The sequence below is a fragment of the Esox lucius genome, chromosome 12 (assembly GCF_011004845.1).
Source record: "Esox lucius isolate fEsoLuc1 chromosome 12, fEsoLuc1.pri, whole genome shotgun sequence".
Taxonomy (NCBI): Eukaryota; Metazoa; Chordata; class Actinopteri; order Esociformes; family Esocidae; genus Esox; species Esox lucius.
The window spans coordinates 10,129,282-10,146,646 of record NC_047580.1 but is presented as its reverse complement, the minus strand read 5'-3'; the positions used below and the strand labels follow the sequence as shown (position 1 = coordinate 10,146,646).

Here is a 17,365-nt window from a genome sequence, read left to right as displayed (position 1 = left end):
GGTGGACAGGATTAAGGAAGTGCAGCGTCAGATTTCTCATCGTCGTGAATACTGACATGCCCACACTGCATCTTGTTCAAATAGGCTGCCAGGACAGGGCCACTGTTAATCTGGGTCCGGTGTTAGAAATGACTATCCCCGAGGAACAGATAGAACATTTCCTGATTTCCTCGAGCAGCTGTTGTAGATGACTGAAAATGGTTGTGTTCTTCTGAACAGTCCATTAACCACAGCATGTTCTCTCAAGAGCCTTTCCCAGCTCTAGCAGTTACTGTATGTACCATCTTGGTACGGACATAATGTTTCACTGCGGGTAGACAATGCCTGCAGACGCGGACCTATGATCAGCCCATCTGAATTTAAACATTAGTGAGAACTATGCAGCATTTTCTGATCTTACTCAATCGCAGGTTTATACCACTCCTCTTTTCCACTGCATGCCTCAACTCAAAACTAGCTGCCTCATATCTTTCAACCACTTCCACGATGTTACTGTGAAAACTGCAGTGTCACCTCCAGGTCAGTGCAATTGACCCTGTCGTATAGGTTTCTGTTTGAGTTAGCTAAGTGCCTGTTGGAAGATTACCTTCCTTCCCGTTGTGGCTATTTCTAATGTCCACAATGCCTCTAATGGGGATCAGGGGGTTAAACAAGGCCCAGGCAGCTGTCAGAGGAGGGATATTTTGGTGTCGGATGCCTCCCCCTCCTCCCCTGGGATGCACATTTCTCACAAACCAAAGCAGACATCTGCCTGACAGACAGAATATTCCCTAAAATGTCCTTTTCATTATTCCAGATGAGGTCCCCTACTCGAAAGGCAGCAGGGACTCTGGTGGGACCGACCACTCCCTCTCATCCCGGAGGCGCAGTATTGCAGGTACCGTGTCACTACACCTCGCTGTGCTTTTTCAGGGATTCAACTATTTCTTTGTTCAGCGTCTTCACCCTTGCTCTCTGGAAGATGGGATAATATCCACAAGAGTCACCGGGATCGTTTGACTGCACACGTTCGGTCACGTCTGCGCGGTGTTGGTTGATGGATGCGGCGCTGTTCAGAATATCTTGGGCACTGCTCTGCTTGGATAAGGCAGAAAGAAATGCCTATGTGGCATACCTGTCGAGTCCAAAGGTATTGTTTCCCTGTGTGGACTTCATCCGGTGTGATCTGACAGCACAGCACAATGTAGCCGCAGACAGAATGGGTCCAGGCATATGAGCCACACCACAGCGTCCATCAAGCTAGCTATCGGTCGGAGTTAGGGTCAACCCCATTGTTTCACGTCAGATCGGCGTCATTACGTACACGGAAAGAACTCTATCCGTTCCAACCCATCTGATGTAAGGCAATGGGGTCAACCCAATTGGAATTCAGATTTGTCCAGGAAAGAATGTCATGTATGAATGGGGAAAATTGTCTAGATTTCCTCTTTCAAATCATCCACTTACATTTTGTCCCGTGATGTTGAATGTACTAGGTGACAATGAAACTGACTTGCCAGCCATGACATCTCCTCATTCAAGGACGGGAGAAAGAGATAAAGAGAAGAGAGAGTGGAAGAGATCATCAAGTTGTGTTTGTAACCACTCACACAAACAAGCTTAGTCTTCCAGATTGATGCTGCTGACTCTGTGACTCTGCCCAGGGGCAGACTTGGACAAGCAATCAGCTCTGGCATTTCTTACATATCGGTCTATATTTTTCCATGTCAACAACTCATTATACCCCGCTCAAGGTCCCTTACAGACTATTTAATTCCTTAAGATCCCGCAATATTGCTAGATAATGGTCATCTTATAAAGAAAAAAAGTTTGCTAACAATGAGCCAGCCCATTTGGCATTTGCCGGAAATGCCAGATGGTCAGTCTTCCCCTGACTCTGTCCATCCATTGTCCCTGCTGTGTATCCCTGTGTTACTGTAGAGGACTACCGGGGGGTGACCACGGTGGACCTCATGAAGAGGGAGGGCAGCAGCCTGGGCCTCACCATCTCTGGGGGGTCCGATAAGGACGGCAAGCCCAGAGTGTCAAACCTGCGGCCAGGTGGGCTAGCTGCCAGGTGAGATCTCGGCCAGGATGACACATCTGTAACCTGGCAACTGCAGTGAGCTGTCTGCACACGTTACTGACTATGCACACAGGTGTCCACTGTAATACACTCATCTCTCCTAGGGATGGTAAACACTGCAGTAATCAGCTGTTTACTATGGAGCCTGAACCAGAGTCTTATAAGTCTCCTACATCATGTTCATTATTATAAACAAGATAAGCATAGACGTACCAACTTACTCGCACAGTGTCGCTTGATGTCTTACTACAGTGGTGTAATTTGTATTATATGAATGTGGAGATAACATTTAATGCCTCCCACTGTGCTCATATTCGTAAAGGGTTTAATAATTCTATTTCGGAGAGTGGTGCAATGTTATTTCAGTAAAGGATAGTGTAATTAACATTCAATTAATCTCATTTGTGATTACGTCAGCCACAAGAGAGCAAAACGCACTGGAAAGCTCTCTCACGCTTCAGTGTGACTAAGCGGCATGTGATGTGACTGCAGCCTCTCATCTTCAAGCATAAACGCAGACACACACATACAGATGTGCACACACACACACACACACACACACACACACACACACACACACGCACATGCTTACATACATACGATAGTTGGTATAGGAAATTATTTCTACCACCAAAATGTCTCAGTGTAGAATATAATCGACCAACTAGGCATGACAGTTATGACACTGCACTGCAAAAAATATACAAAAATATATTTATCTTGTTTTTAGGTTAAAGATCTAACCAACCTTAAAATAAGGTACATTTTTCTCAACAAACTGAAGTTGTATTAGATAATACCGCTTGGTTTTAGAAAATATGCCTTGAATATCAAATAATTTTTTCTTCCATTGGCAGATTGTTTCACTAATTTCAAGCAAAAATCGCCTCAAATACAGTTACAGTTGCAGTGTGCTTTACAGCTTAACTTTCATTATAACCATTGCAGCACTGACATGGTGGTTCAGACGGTCGGTCTGATATACAAACTGTGTCTATTGGTCTGAAATGATCATCTAACCAATATCCAAATGCTAGATTGAATCCCTGAGCCTGCAAGAGGAAAAATTAGCAGTTTTGTCCTCGACAAAGACAGTTAACCCTGTCTGCTCCTGTAATGTAATGGCTCTGGATATGACCGTCAGCTAAAATGACACAAATGTATGCTCAGTATGTTGAGGTAAAAGCCTATGACTGGTTTCGGTATGCTGATGAGTGTGTCCTGCGTCACTGTAGCCATGTGCATTAGCCCAGAGGTGAGGAAGAGTAGCAGAGCAGCGCATCTATTTAATTAGCTTCTGAATGAGCATCATGTTGACTCACAATGTCACATGGGAGACACTCCGGAAAACATCTGTCTCATCATCTTCGTCAGACTGGAGGATTATAGAATTTTAGCGCTACTTCTTAACACCTTTTCTAGTCTTTCATCTCAATAGGATAGTTCTCCATTTACGTACTGTTCATGGTACACACAGTGCCCTCCGTAATCATGGAGACTGTGAAAAAGAGAACCTTTTATTTCTATACTTAAACATTTACTGGGAGGTTAAACTATAGTCCCAGATTTTATCTAAGGGTATTTATGTAAATGTTTCAGAATTTAGAACTGACTACTTCAGGGCACTAAAAGTTGAAAAGAGAGTTGAAAAGTGTTTCTGGTTGGTCAGGTGAGTTCTATTACAGAATTTCTGCAGGAATTAGAAAGCTGTCAGTGTCATTTCCTGATTCTAAGCATTGCATTTGGCCTTTGGAATCTGTTTTTGGTGTCTATCAATATGAGGAACAAAGAGGTGAACAATGAAATGAAAGTCATAATCAGAAAACATAGCAAAAATTGTCTGGAAACAAAGCCAAAATCTTAGGCTTACCAAAACAAGTTTAGAATAAAAGGGAAAAACAAAGAAAAGCGTTGATATAAGAGTGCTCTGAGATAATAAATAGCCTGGTAGGCCAAATAAGACCTTTACAATGGATGACCAAAAGAAGGCTCAATATAATGAAGAGAAAACCTAAAACAACTGTCTGTTCAGGAACACTGCAGGAGGTAGTTATGTATGTGTAGAAGACTTTACCAGTGAACTACAAAGGCCACACTGCAAGCTGCAAAAACATTAACTAACTTTAAAAACAGGATAGTGAAAAAAATTACTTAAAAGAGCATGCAGAATTCTGGTAAGGGGTCTTGTAGCCAGATGAGTCAAAGATTAACATGTACAAGAATAATTCCAAGAGGAAAGTAATGAAAAATAAGAACCGGTATGCCTCCTCATCTATGAGTTATGGAGGAGGTGTTTATGGCTTGGCTACCACAAGAACTGGTGCACTTGTCTTCATTGATGATGTAACTGTTGATAATAATTCTGAAATGTACAGACATTTTTTGTCTACTAAAGTACAAGCAAGGGTCTCCAAACTCATTGGATGGTGCTTCATCATCCAGCAAGAAAATGACCACAAAAATACTGCCATAGCAAAATTTTTCAGGGCCAATTGGTGGAAAGTAATTTTTTAACATAACACATTTTTATTAGATTATCACAAAAAATACAACTCTGAAAGGAATTAATCAATGCAACTTAAAAAGACACAGAACACAATTCAGCTGTTTTTAAGCCAGGGAGCACAACCCCCCCCACCTCCCCACCTCCACCACCCCACCCCCCGTGTGTCCCCCATCCAGAGATGCTGGCTAGACTCAGCCCCGTACCCCTGAGGCACAAAGAGATGTTTCATGGACGGATAGGACCAAGTCTTCCCGGGGACCCAAGCAGGCCCGGGAGCAAGTGCGCCCAAGATCACAGCAAGTGGACGGTTCTTGACTTGTCAAATGAATAGCGAGATTTAAATCCAATTGAACATGCTTTTCATTTGCTGAAGATGAGGTTGAAGGCAAAAAGACCTCAAAACAAACAACAGCTGAATATGGTTGCAGTACAGGCCTGGCAGAACTGCCAGAGACGAGGTTTCAGTCTGGGACTAGGCTTAATCTCTGACATTAGAATCAGTATTGCACTGCATATCTTTTGTGTGCCCACTTATAATTTGGACATTATATGAATCTCTCTCAAAACCTTTTACTGTCCCATTACAGAGAGAGGACACTGTATGTACCTTATTCCAATTATACTATCTGGTACAATGACACCAAACATTATCACAAGGCAGAGAGGGAGATCCACAACAATGTAAAGACACATTTCTATTTCTAGAGTCTGTAATTAAGTCCGGGTGTTGTTGTTAAACATCTAGCAACATCGTGTTCTACCTTTGTCTACACAGGAGTGACCAGCTAAATGAGGGAGACTACATCAAGTCAGTGAATGGCATCAACCTGTCCAAGCTACGCCACGATGAGATCATCAGCCTCCTAAAGAACATAGGGGAGCGCGTGGTGCTGGAAGTGGAGTACGAGCTGCCTCCCTTCGGTGCGAGACCTAATGTGTACAAGCCTAGTTCTGGGCTGTCGGCAGTAGTCATGGTGCATATTTGTGCCTTTGAAATGACGTACAGTGTTGTGTTGAAATGACAGTGTTGAAATGACAGTGTTGTTGGTAATGTGAATGTATCTCACTTTTGTTCTTCACTGAGCAAGGCACCACTTTTCTATCCTGTTGTCCCCGTTACAATATTAATTTATTCCGGTGCAGTAGTCATTTATTTCTAGGCCTTGACTCAACCAGTAAACCAGTGGTTACCCTAGTAGGGGCTGGTGTTGTTTTTCCGCCCGTGGGTAGGGGGGGGCTCATTATAATGTCCGGAATTAAAACGGAATGTGTTTGTCTCATGCATGTATTTCCATGCGTTCCCTGTGGGACAGCGTTCATCATCCTGTGTAAACTTTAAATTTGAAACGTGAATTTGACTGCTTTCCCCCCCCCCCTCTCTGTCTGTTTTCAGTCCAGAGCACTCCCTCTGGTGTCATAGCTAAGACAATAGAGGTGTGCCTGTACAAGGAGGGCAACAGCTTCGGGTTCGTCATGAGAGGTGGGTATCATTCCTTCTTTCAGCTGTACAGTGAGCGTGATGAATGGTAAGGTGAAAAGACTGACCCGGATGTCGTGGGCCCCGTTGTTCTAGGAGGATTCCATGAAGACTGGCACCGGTCTCGTCCTCTGGTTGTGACTTACGTACGACCCGGAGGTCCAGCTGACAGGTAGAGGCAGCCAGAGACTATAGGTGTGGGGTGTGTTCATGTCTTTGCGTCCTAGTGTGGACCAGAAATCAATGACTCGGGTTTCCTGTCCAAACCGGCTATGCAAATTAGTACAAGAATATTTTGACCGCAGTGACAGTATTGGGTTAGGTTATGGTTAGGTTTATGTTTAAGGTAAGGGTCATGGGAAACTAGGATTTGGATGCAGAATAATGATTGGGGTCCCTAAAAGGATAGTAAAATGTATGTGTTGTGTCTCGTGTAAGCAATTATGACTCATGTTCCTATCATTGATGGATCTCTATGCAGTATTTACAGGTTGCTTGTAAATGCCCCTTAACCCTTTGTTTCAAAGGCAAGCACAATTGAAAAGATGTAGTGAAGCGCATTGCCTCGAAGACCTATGGAAATGCAGTCATGCATTAATTGTATATCCACATCCACAGTAGAGTATAAAGGGCACAATCTATCCTAAGGCTAGTGAATGCTGAATGCTGTCCTGCCACTGATTCTTTCCAAGATTTCTCTGCATACCGAGGGGCACAAAAACTCTCATAGCAAACAGTGACATGGTAAGACAGGACATCATTTACGTTAATTCAGGGCGAGGTGTTGTATGAGAAAAAATAGGAGCCTGTTTGATTGCTGGAAATGACTGTGGTGCAGCAAGAGGGAGATAAAAGTATCTCTCTATTGCTGGAGACAACAAACGGAGCAAGAGGGTAACCATCCGATCATGAGTCTACGGACAGAGTGGCTGTAGTCACTAACCCTCTCCGGCACACAGACACATACTACCCCCTCTCCCTCTCCACATCGCCTCCTCTGTCTCTCCAACCAGAGAGGGCACACTGAAGGCGGGTGACCGCGTACTGAGCGTGGACGGGATGCCCTTAAACCGGGAGAAGCACGCCGATGCCCTAACGACACTGATGCAGTGCAGCCAGGAAGCCCTGTTCCTGATCGAGTACGACGTCTCCCTCATGGGTGAGCACACACACACCAGGCGGGGGGGGGGGGGGGGGGGGGATGTGTGAGACTACGGTAAGGCAGCAGGGCTACATCGCTCTGAGGAGAAATAACGCCCCCCGCGTCCCGCCGAAAAACGTATTCGAGTGACGCGCACGAGGCGCCAACCGGGGATTCATGCTGCCCAAAAATCGTGCGTACACAGAATAGATGCGCAGCAGGTAGCTATAGTGTAGAAATGTACTCCGCTACTAACAACTCTATGAAAAGGTAACGGAATTTAGCATGTTGCATACATGATTATAATCTTCTGAATGAACCCAGCCAGCTAGTCAGCAAGCTAGACAGACAAACAGATATTCCTGACCCAGAATTAGACAGAGAAATTGTGAAAATGTCAAACAGCCATTTCATCCTCCAAAATGTAAATGACTTGCTTTATGCCAGTGGGGAGATATGACTACCCTACCTCTTTAGAACAGGACAGCTATCAGTCCGTGAAGATCATGCCTGTGTTTGTCCCCTCTGATCTGGGACAGTCCTTTGGTATGCAGACACAGCCAAGGCAGGAAAAGGTTGGACAGGAGCCCTAGACAAGGTTTCACATGAGCTGAACTTTCCTCTGAGAGGCAATCTATTGTGTCAAACTTTCACCATGGCGCCCCTTGACCTTTAGATGGAAGTAGATAACATGACTGTTAATGTAATATGTAAAGGATAACAGAGTGTTAAGACTTACTGTTATTATTTCCAACACTTTGTAAGACAGATCAATTTCATCTCTTTGTAATGAATTTACTTTACAATAATTCACTGTCTATGGATAATGCCACCTGATGTCGCTTCTTCCTGTCTGTTGTCTGTCTCTTAGAGTCTGTGCATCAGGCCTCTGGCCCCCTGCTGGTGGAGATAGCGAAGTGTCCTGCTGCCAGTCTAGGGGTCAGCCTGACCACGGCGATGTACAGGAACAAACAGGTCATCGTCATCGACAAGATCAAGCAGGCCAGTGTGGTGGAAAGGTAAGCCAAGCCTCCTGTCACCGTCTCACTTTAGGGATCATGCTTTATTTTGCATGAACAAAGCATTAGGCCACCAATGATTCTATCCTCCTTTCAAACCTCCTTTCTTCCGTCTCTCTCTCAGATGTGGGGCATTGCATGTCGGTGATCTCATCCTCTCAATAGACGGGACCAGCACAGAGCACTGTTCCCTGATGGAGGCCACGCAGCTGTTAGCCCAAACCTCTGACATTGTCAAACTGGAGATCCTGCCGGCCAATCAGAGCAGACTTCCTATGAGACCTCAGGATACAGGTCAGTCCGTCGGAAGACCCCGACGCTCCCAGAGGCTCTCCGATGTTAAGGTGCTTTAACATGTATGGGAGCCAGCAGTGAAGGGCATGCAGATCAAATGGATTTTAGACATATCCACACCTCTACATGGCCACCTTCAACTGGTGCTGCGGTATTGAAGGGACTGCAGAGGATTAGTTGCCTCCCTCATGTGCCTTGAGTCACCCATCATGTGAGAAGGCCCAGTGCCCTTGGGGAGACTGCCGGCCTCTTATGGATTCTGACAAGCAGTACACCCACACACAGACACACATTTAAGTTTTAGCTGGAATCCGAAATATTATTCTCATTCAAGAATAATAGTTTGGCTAACACCCTTTCACTAAGCCTAACCTTTTGCCAATCCTTACCTTAACATTAACCTCCAAAACCTTCCCCAAACCATAAATCTAACCCCTAATCCTCACTATAAAAACCCTCACCCCAGTTGTAACTTTTACCCAAAATGTCATCACTATGCCTAAAATAGCATTTTTGCTCATGGGGAAATGTTGTTCTACTATCCTTGCAGGGATTTGTGGTCCCACCTGGTTAGTAAAACCTGTATTCACACACCAACACACACGCACCTCTCTGAGATTCTCTTAATCCCATGTTTTTTCCAGGCTTCTATCTGGGCCAACAGTTGGAGGTGTTTCACATTATCTAATGTGGTAGGGCTGCACAGTGGCTTAATCTTATCTGTAGGTGCTTTAGTTTTAGAGTACAGAGCAGTTTCCTCAAATCAACATTGTGGAGTCATTAGTGAGACATCCAACACCCAGTGGAGTTTGACTACTTATAGTTAGACTTGTCTTCACACTAACACTTATTATAAACACATCAGAATGTTTTTCTTTGTGCCTACAAAATGACTGCCATATTACATGTCCAATCAAAATGGGATTAGACGTAGGTTAATTATGGAAATCAAATGCTGCAGCGATTAAATTACATGTTTTTTTTTTAGAAGACACGTTCCCTTTGGATATTGGACATGATCAGAAAATGCAATTTATCTTATCCTCACAGGGGACTTAATAAGACTGATATGGCAACTTAGAGATTAGCCGTTCCTATTCCCCACGAAGAGATACTGAATAGAGTTCTTAGAGAGCTCCTCACGGTGAGCTTAGATTTAAGCTGCAGGAGCCAAAGGTTTACAGGACCACAGAGCGGGGAGGAGGATTTGGAGGAGTGGGTAGAGATTGTGCCTAACTAGTGAGCTAGGGTATGGTTAAACAATGGTAAGGAAAGGGTTAAGGTTCTACCTGAGACAAACGCGGACATTCTTAAAGGGCTTGAAGTTAAACTGGGAGCATTAACAAGACACACTGTAATGTCTTGTGCTGATGCAGGTGACCTCAATTTGTGAGACAGCATGGCATTTTCATGGCTGTTTCCTGCAAATCCTACTTCCATGTGAGGAGGGAGGCTGTTACAGATTAAAAGTATAAAAATTGAACACTGAGGATTACTGTCATGTTTATAATTCCCCTCGTTAAATATAGCTGCAAGGTTTGGTTTCATTCAGGTGTGGAGCATAGTGCCACAAATTTCACTTGAGGTTTTCATTAACCTTTGGTTTTTCTAGGCGTACATTGATTGAAAGTATGAAAGAACAGCCAATACTCTATCTTTAGTATTTACCACATATTTTGTAGCATTTAAAGCTGTTTGTAAAATTTGTTAAAAATCCAATCAACAAAGCTGTGGAAACCATAAGAGTGTAAAATTTTTGCTCAGTCATTCTGTGTTGAGTACGATCAGTCAGCAAACTCCAAAATCAAAGTAACATCCTCTTTAATGGACACTTACATGCTCAATTGGTCAATGGGCCTTTTTAATGAGTCATGAAGCAGACCTGCAATCAGCCTTTCAGGTTTCAGCTGTGTACAATTAAGCTATTTCCACATGGGCCACATTCAGGTCAAAACACTCTGGATCGTTGCTGATAGAAATTCCATAAAGAGAGATGACATGATTCTTATTAGCACATGTCAGATAGAGATGTTTCTTCTACATAACATATTTCTATCTGAATGCTCCAGAATGTAAAAAGGCATTGAACTATGGCATGTCCTCTCTTAAGGCAGAATTCCATTTAGGTCAGTTCTGACTGACCTGCTAGTGGTTTTACTAATCCAGTATTGATTGCTTTATTTTAAAGTGACATTTTAAAATGTTCTCCAATCTGCATGCAGTTTTGTTGAAGCTAGTTAGGAAATGTAAGCTCTTGTTTATCAGCAATTACAGTCCTATGCTCCTATCAATTAATTCAATTACATGTGTCTCACTGATTACCCTGTGTTGACAAAAATACATTATGCCATTGGATTCAATCTAGTGTACAGTACCATGAAGAAAACATTAAATATCAATTACTCTGCTTGGTGTTATCCTGCAGGCTCTGTGCAGTGTTGGGATAAATTTAGAAATGGAAAAGAAAGCAGAATTTCATGGGCAGAATAAAGCAGCCACGTTTCCATGCCTGAACAGAGAGCGAGAGACATAGACCTTCACCCTAAACTTTTATGTGTTTTCTTGTTATTGTTTGGCTCATTCGTGACCACAGTGAAAGTGCAGAAGAGCAACCTTCACCCCTGGGACCCAACCGTTAACTACAGTCACACTCAACACTGCAAGACATGGAGCAGTCCCAGCCAGGAACACTGCAAATGTAAGTCTGAATGTGTTCATCAGCCGCTGGCGATTGAATCTGTAAACGCCCTTTACCTTGTACTGTGCATGCATTTCCATTGTAGTGATTGATCATAGATTTTTTTATTGATTAGTGATCCTAGATCAGATTTTGTTAGCCTCGCCGTGTGCGGTGTGGCCTCACAGGTCAAGTGCATTGCATTCTTCTGCCTTGAAAGGGATTCCTCCTTGCGCCGCTTTGATGCTGTGAGCGTGTGTCCTTTCAGCTCTGGTGTGTGGTGGCTTCTCCCCTTCCTCCGCAGCCACTTCTGGGTACAGCAGCACCCTGCCCTGCCCCGCCGCCCCCACCATCACCCCCACCAGCCCCCGGAGTGCCACCCACAAGAGGCGCCAGAGGAAGAAGGAGCACAAGAGCTCACGTACGTGCATTGCGGTCCATGGCATTCGTCAGCTGCAGTTATAAACAGTCCACGAATATGCCCGGGCCTCCCCCTTGTCAATGTGGCGACAGATGGTGATGAAAGGCCAATAGCTGACTCTCTGACTGTCAGACTGTCACCTTTTCTCTCTCTCTACCTGGAATGTTCTCTTTTCACTTAGACCCTTCTTTTCTTCCCTCCCTTTCCATTTGTCCCTCTCTCCTGCCCCCTCCCTTTAAATGCATAACTACCCATCCCCTCTGCCTCCATCAGTGTCCCTGGCATCCAGCTCAGTGGGCCCTGGGGGACAGGTTATTCACGTTGAGACTAGCGAGGTGGTTCTGAGGGGGGATCCACTCACAGGCTTCGGGGTCCAGCTGCAGGGCGGCGTCTTTGCCACGGAGACCCTGTCCAGCCCTCCCGTCATCCGCTTCATCGAGCCCGACAGCCCAGCCGAAAGGTGATCCCAACACACACACACACACGTCCTAGCACAAGTGACCCACAGTCTGAAGGCGACCTTGGCTAAGGCGTCTTAGTCACTAAGGAGAGTCACTCTGCTTTCTCTGGAGAGTGCCAGTCTGGATCTCCCAGCCAAAGTCCTCACTGTTTGATCCCCTATGTCCTGTCAATTCGATTAGTCACCTTGCTTCGAGTTAAAAGGAATAACGGAATTTCAGTTGCATTCTAATATTTGCATATGAAAGAAGCTGACTGGTTTCTAATCCACAATTGAATGTTCATGACGTTCACCCCATCTTTATAAGTATCTGTTTATCGATTATGGCAACTCGATACTGGCCAGAAAACAGAGAGCCCTCATTAATTCCTGTATGTGCTCCCTGCTCTTGACTTGTGAGATAAATGGCTGTGTTTGCAGGAAACACAGGAGGTCCTGTCCCCTTGGTGGTCTAATAGGATTGAATGTATCCCGCTGTTGAGAGGCAGTGACCATTGTGGTGTTTTTCTTTCTCTGAGGAAAGTCAATGAATATCAGTGGTTTATGAGTTCATCGTTGTTGACAGTGCTGCGATGTGTCCAAAGTTGTGGTGATTTTGATGTATGTGTGCGCTGCCTTGCACACATTCAGTGTAGGTAGTTTGGTGAAGTGTATGTTCCTGGCCCCTATTCAAGGTCTATTTTCTTTTCCTTATCCGGGAGGTGTAAGGGATTACATCATAACTGTGGTGACATGTTGATGCGAAGTCACTGACACCAAAGTCACTGGAGTCAAAACAATTAAAGGTTTCTGTTGGTTCCAGCTCCAGACTGAGGTTGATTTTGGGTTGATTGTGCCCTTTGGGGTCCTGACTCAGAGTATTTATTGACTGCAGCATTATGGTGAGATGGAGTGGAGTTGAGATATGTTCCCAGTCACGATTCTGTTATCCATCTCAGATATCTAAAACAGAGTCATAATAATCAAGAAAACCTCATGGATCTATACATTTTTATTTGCTCCATATAACAGAATCATGGCAGTAGTCAGAAAATGGATATGGTTTCTTATCGCTTTACAACAGGATTCTCATTGACCCCACGTAAAGTGCATTTTAGTTTTGTTGGAGTATGCCAGTACTAGAAATGGGCTCTACTGTATTCTTTTACAACATTTTTAGATTTCCGTCTTTCTAACAGTGCTCTATGTTACCAGATGTGGGCTGCTGCAAGTCGGGGACCGCCTCCTGTCCATCAACAGAATCCCTACAGAGGACGGAACACTGGAGGAGGCCAATCAGTTGCTGCGAGATGCTGCTTTGGCCAATAAGGTCACCCTTGAGGTTGAGTTTGATGTAGCAGGTATAGCCATTTTTATATGCTTTGCATATCCAAGTTGGGGATTTTTTGTGTTTAGAACCAGAACAATTTCAGTTAGTGAATTTAATATTAGCTGTTTAAGACAACCACATATCCATTATACTACATTCTAAGTCAATAATGAGTAGACATTTAGTCTACATTTGTTATTTTTGTTGAAATCAATCTATTTATTTCATGTTTTCCCATCAGAATCAGTGGTTCCAAGTAGCGGGACATTCCATGTGAAATTGCCCAAGAGGAAGGGAGTGGAACTTGGTATCACTATCAGTGGTTAGTTTCCATATGCAAACAGAAGGGGGCGACATAGCCCAACCGAAGGCGACAAACCACATAGCCTTGTCCTGAATATGCCTACTGGGGAATCAATGTTTGGTGGACTGTTACAGTTGCCTCCTAGACAGTCATGAGAGCTACAGCCTCGTTATATCTGATTAACAATAATGAAGAATTTATCATCACATCGTTCACAATTTTTAACAAGCCAACAGGACAGCAATTGTCTGTGGCATGGAGAGCTTAAGTGTTACCAGGGATACTGAAGCTATTAGAGCAAGTGGACGGTTGCCCTTTGACTACATGACCTTTGACTACGTCTAGTAAAAAACATATGCAATCACTAATGTAAGTCGCTCTGGATGAAAACAAATGACAAACATTTTACATTTATATAATGTTGTGGATGTGTATGCCAAATTAGAACATTGAGTTACCCAGAGCGCAATAACAAAATTTTTATAAAAGTGATTTATTTTTCCTACTTTTGTAACAGCGGATGCTATCACCACTCAATGTTATGTTGTCTCTCTGTCTGAACAGCAAGCAAGAGGCCAGACAAACCTCTTGTCATCTCTGACATCAGGAAAGGAAGTATAGCTCATAGGTATGTCCTACACACTAAAAACATGAAGCAGTATGACTTTCTTTACTGCTTAAGTTCTGGGCTAAGCTGCATGTAACAAGCCTGGAAGCACTTATGACACTTACTAGAACCAAGAGTTTTCCCGGGCCATGTGAGCTAGGAAAAACTATTGGGCCCTATTATAAGCAGCTTTGAGTTGTAAAGACAATTTTGGGTCCAAACTGACAACATCTAATTTCATGTATATCAGATTCATTTTCTTGACCCTCTCTCCCGTGCTTGGGGATAGGACCGGCACATTGGAGCCAGGGGACAGGCTGTTGGCTGTTGATAACGTGCGTTTGGAGAACTGCACCATGGAGGACGCCATGCTCGTTCTGCAACAGGCTGAGGACATGGTCAAGCTCCGAATTCAGAAGGACGAAGATAATGCTGGTAGGATGAACAGGGCTTTTAAAATAACTATTCAGCCCTAAAGCAGATTTACAGGCATGAAGAGGTAGGAGACCTTTCTGACCAAATGGGTTTCAACTCCCTAGTAAGACCGTCACATGACATACTGTCTGTTGACTAGTAACAACACCAGGACATTCCATTGATAAAAGTTGCAATTTGTGACGTATAATCCCATCTGAAAAAATAACTGTAGTCCCATCGTGCCATGATTTACAGTATGTGGCTGCTATATTTGTCCTAGAAAATGTCAGCATATTAATGTTTTATTTGTGGTTCATAATGTCTCATGTAAAGCGCTAGCAAGTTTGTATGTGACCCAGATTTGAGCAGTAAATAGACTAATTCATCTCTTATGTAATAGTTCAGTGTTTTCTCTCTTTCTGTCTTCTTTCTCTCTGTCTCTGTCTCTCTCTCTCTTTCCACTATTCTCTCTCTGTCTCTCTGTCTTTCCACTCTTCTCTCTGTCAGATGAACTGGAGATGTCTGGTTCCATTATCTACACGGTGGAGCTTAAGCGTTACAACGGCCCACTGGGAATTACAATCTCAGGCACGGAGGAGCCCTTTGACCCCATCGTGATCTCAGGCCTCACCAAGAAGGGCCTGGCCGAAAGGTGAGAGGTCATGGGTTGGGGGGACAGAACTCCCCCAAACATCACACTGGTTCGATTAGGTGATATTTTGCACACAATAACACTTGTTAAAAGTGATGACCTTGTCTGCTTCACCTGTGTTGAGATGCACAGACAGGCCAGCTGAATGCAGTGTAGATAATGGCTACCAGGGATGAGTTATGTCAGTCTTAAGTGGACGATGGCCCTTGACCTCTCCTGATATACTGATGTCATGAAGATAAGAACCCTGTATTCTATTGAATATAGGACCGGAATTTAATTCACTGTTTATCTCAGTGGTATATTTTTCCCCATTGGTGCCACAGCCATTCTAGTGAGGTGCCCATGGTAAAGTAAGCCCTCTGTGCCTGACTGTCTAAAATAACTGCAAACTGTAGCTCTCTGGTGTGTGGTTTGTGTAAACACTTTGTTACTGTCTAACTGACAAACTGGTGAGCCAGGCCGTTTTACAGCAAAAGCAATACAGGAAAGCCTTGGAAACCGTTAAGAAGCTATTGGCCAACTATATTACACACTTTTATCATGGAGCAGATCAGACCTGTGAAAGATCACAGGGCTATGAAGGAATTACTGCCTCACTTGTAGTGTATTCCCCAGAAAAATAAGCCCCCTAATTTCAGAAAAGTGTTTCAGATTTTCTCAATTGGGTAGAAGCAAACGTTTATTTGAATGGGAGTCCCTGTTCATGTCACTGATTCATCGGTTCTGTTATGATGTACACTGCTCCAAAACATTACGGAAATGCGTAAACGTCACAGTACAACACCAAGTCAATTAAACTTCAGGGATATCAGTCTGTCCAGTTAGGAAGCATAAGCGATTGGGAATCAATATCACCTGTTTTGGTGCAAATGAAAGTGACAACAGTATCTCCTTTGTGCGAGGAGGAACAGGAGTAGCACTGCCCGAGCCCAACAAAATGACCTTCAGCGGGCTACTGGTGTGCATGTTTCTGACCAAAATGTTTCTGTCAGAAACATAATTCATGAGGGTGGCATGAGGGTCCGACGTCCTCTAGTGAGACCTGTGCTCATAGGCCAGCACCGTGCAGCTTGATTGGCATTTGCCAGAGAACACCAGAATTGGCATGTCTGGGAGGAGATCCCCTAGGACCCCATCTGCGGTCTCATCAGGAGCATGCCCAGACATTGTCAGGAGTGCATACAGGCATGGTGGGCCATACACAATACTGAGTCACATCATGAGTTGCTGCGATGAAATTTATGCAAGTTGGAACAGCTTGTGTTTCCAATTATTTACTCTGATTTTTGGTGCAAGTTTGAATCCAGCCCTCGGTTGGTGGTTTTGGTTTCCATTAACCATTAACCATTGTTACGTAATTTTGTTCTCAAAGAATCACACAATGTACAGTAAAGATTTCAATCTTTAATATATTTTGTTAATCGAGACCTGATGTGATTTAATTAAGTGTTCCCTTAAATGTTTTGAGCATTGTATTTCTGTATTCTACATGTAGTCCTACCTAAAAGGACAAATCCAGATCACTTTTGAACAATTATATTTCAGCTCTGCATGAACCTCTGTTTATGTTGTGTTTCTATTGTTGAGTCAGTGTATGTGAGTGGAATTAGGCGTGTGTGTGTGTGTGTGTGTGTGTTCAGACATTCAGTGCTCCCTGTGTGGATGGGTGTTGCTAAGATCTTCACCTATTGGAGTGACACTTGCAGATGTTCTGAAAAAAACAATATGCAAAACAGTATCTTCTCTGTAAAATGTGATTTATTGAATTAGGAAATGTTGGCTGAAATTATTTACTGTAGGAGATTATGACGCTGGCTTGATTACACTGTTGTCAGAGGAGGGGCGTAAATTTCCACATAACACCTGCATTATGTAATTTGATTTTTTTCCATCTGTTTTTCCCATGAAAACAGCAGTGTTACCCTTTGTTATTGTTACACAACAAGAATGCATTTGGGTGGTTGACATACAAGCCAAGTATTAACTAAGTATTACAGTAGGCATGAAAATTGA

At 43.7% G+C, this 17,365-nt stretch overlaps 1 protein-coding gene across 4 annotated transcripts in view; it reads left to right on the top strand.

Annotated features, from left to right (window-relative positions):
* The window catches only part of LOC105013977 (glutamate receptor-interacting protein 2), a 42,527-nt gene that overhangs the window by 7,548 nt on the left and 17,614 nt on the right, over positions 1-17,365 (top strand). For 3 of the 4 annotated variants that reach the window (XM_010875883.5, XM_010875885.5, XM_010875887.3), the window contains 16 exons: positions 797-877; positions 1,921-2,056; positions 5,347-5,492; positions 5,965-6,051; positions 6,145-6,220; positions 7,062-7,207; positions 8,061-8,208; positions 8,333-8,502; positions 11,096-11,200; positions 11,448-11,600; positions 11,874-12,060; positions 13,255-13,400; positions 13,611-13,691; positions 14,238-14,301; positions 14,570-14,715; positions 15,205-15,349. In XM_010875883.5, coding sequence (XP_010874185.2) covers positions 797-877; positions 1,921-2,056; positions 5,347-5,492; positions 5,965-6,051; positions 6,145-6,220; positions 7,062-7,207; positions 8,061-8,208; positions 8,333-8,502; positions 11,096-11,200; positions 11,448-11,600; positions 11,874-12,060; positions 13,255-13,400; positions 13,611-13,691; positions 14,238-14,301; positions 14,570-14,715; positions 15,205-15,349 — 2,017 coding nt within the window. The remainder of the gene's footprint in view (positions 1-796; positions 878-1,920; positions 2,057-5,346; positions 5,493-5,964; positions 6,052-6,144; positions 6,221-7,061; positions 7,208-8,060; positions 8,209-8,332; positions 8,503-11,095; positions 11,201-11,447; positions 11,601-11,873; positions 12,061-13,254; positions 13,401-13,610; positions 13,692-14,237; positions 14,302-14,569; positions 14,716-15,204; positions 15,350-17,365) is intronic. The other variant, XM_010875884.4, reaches the window with a different exon arrangement.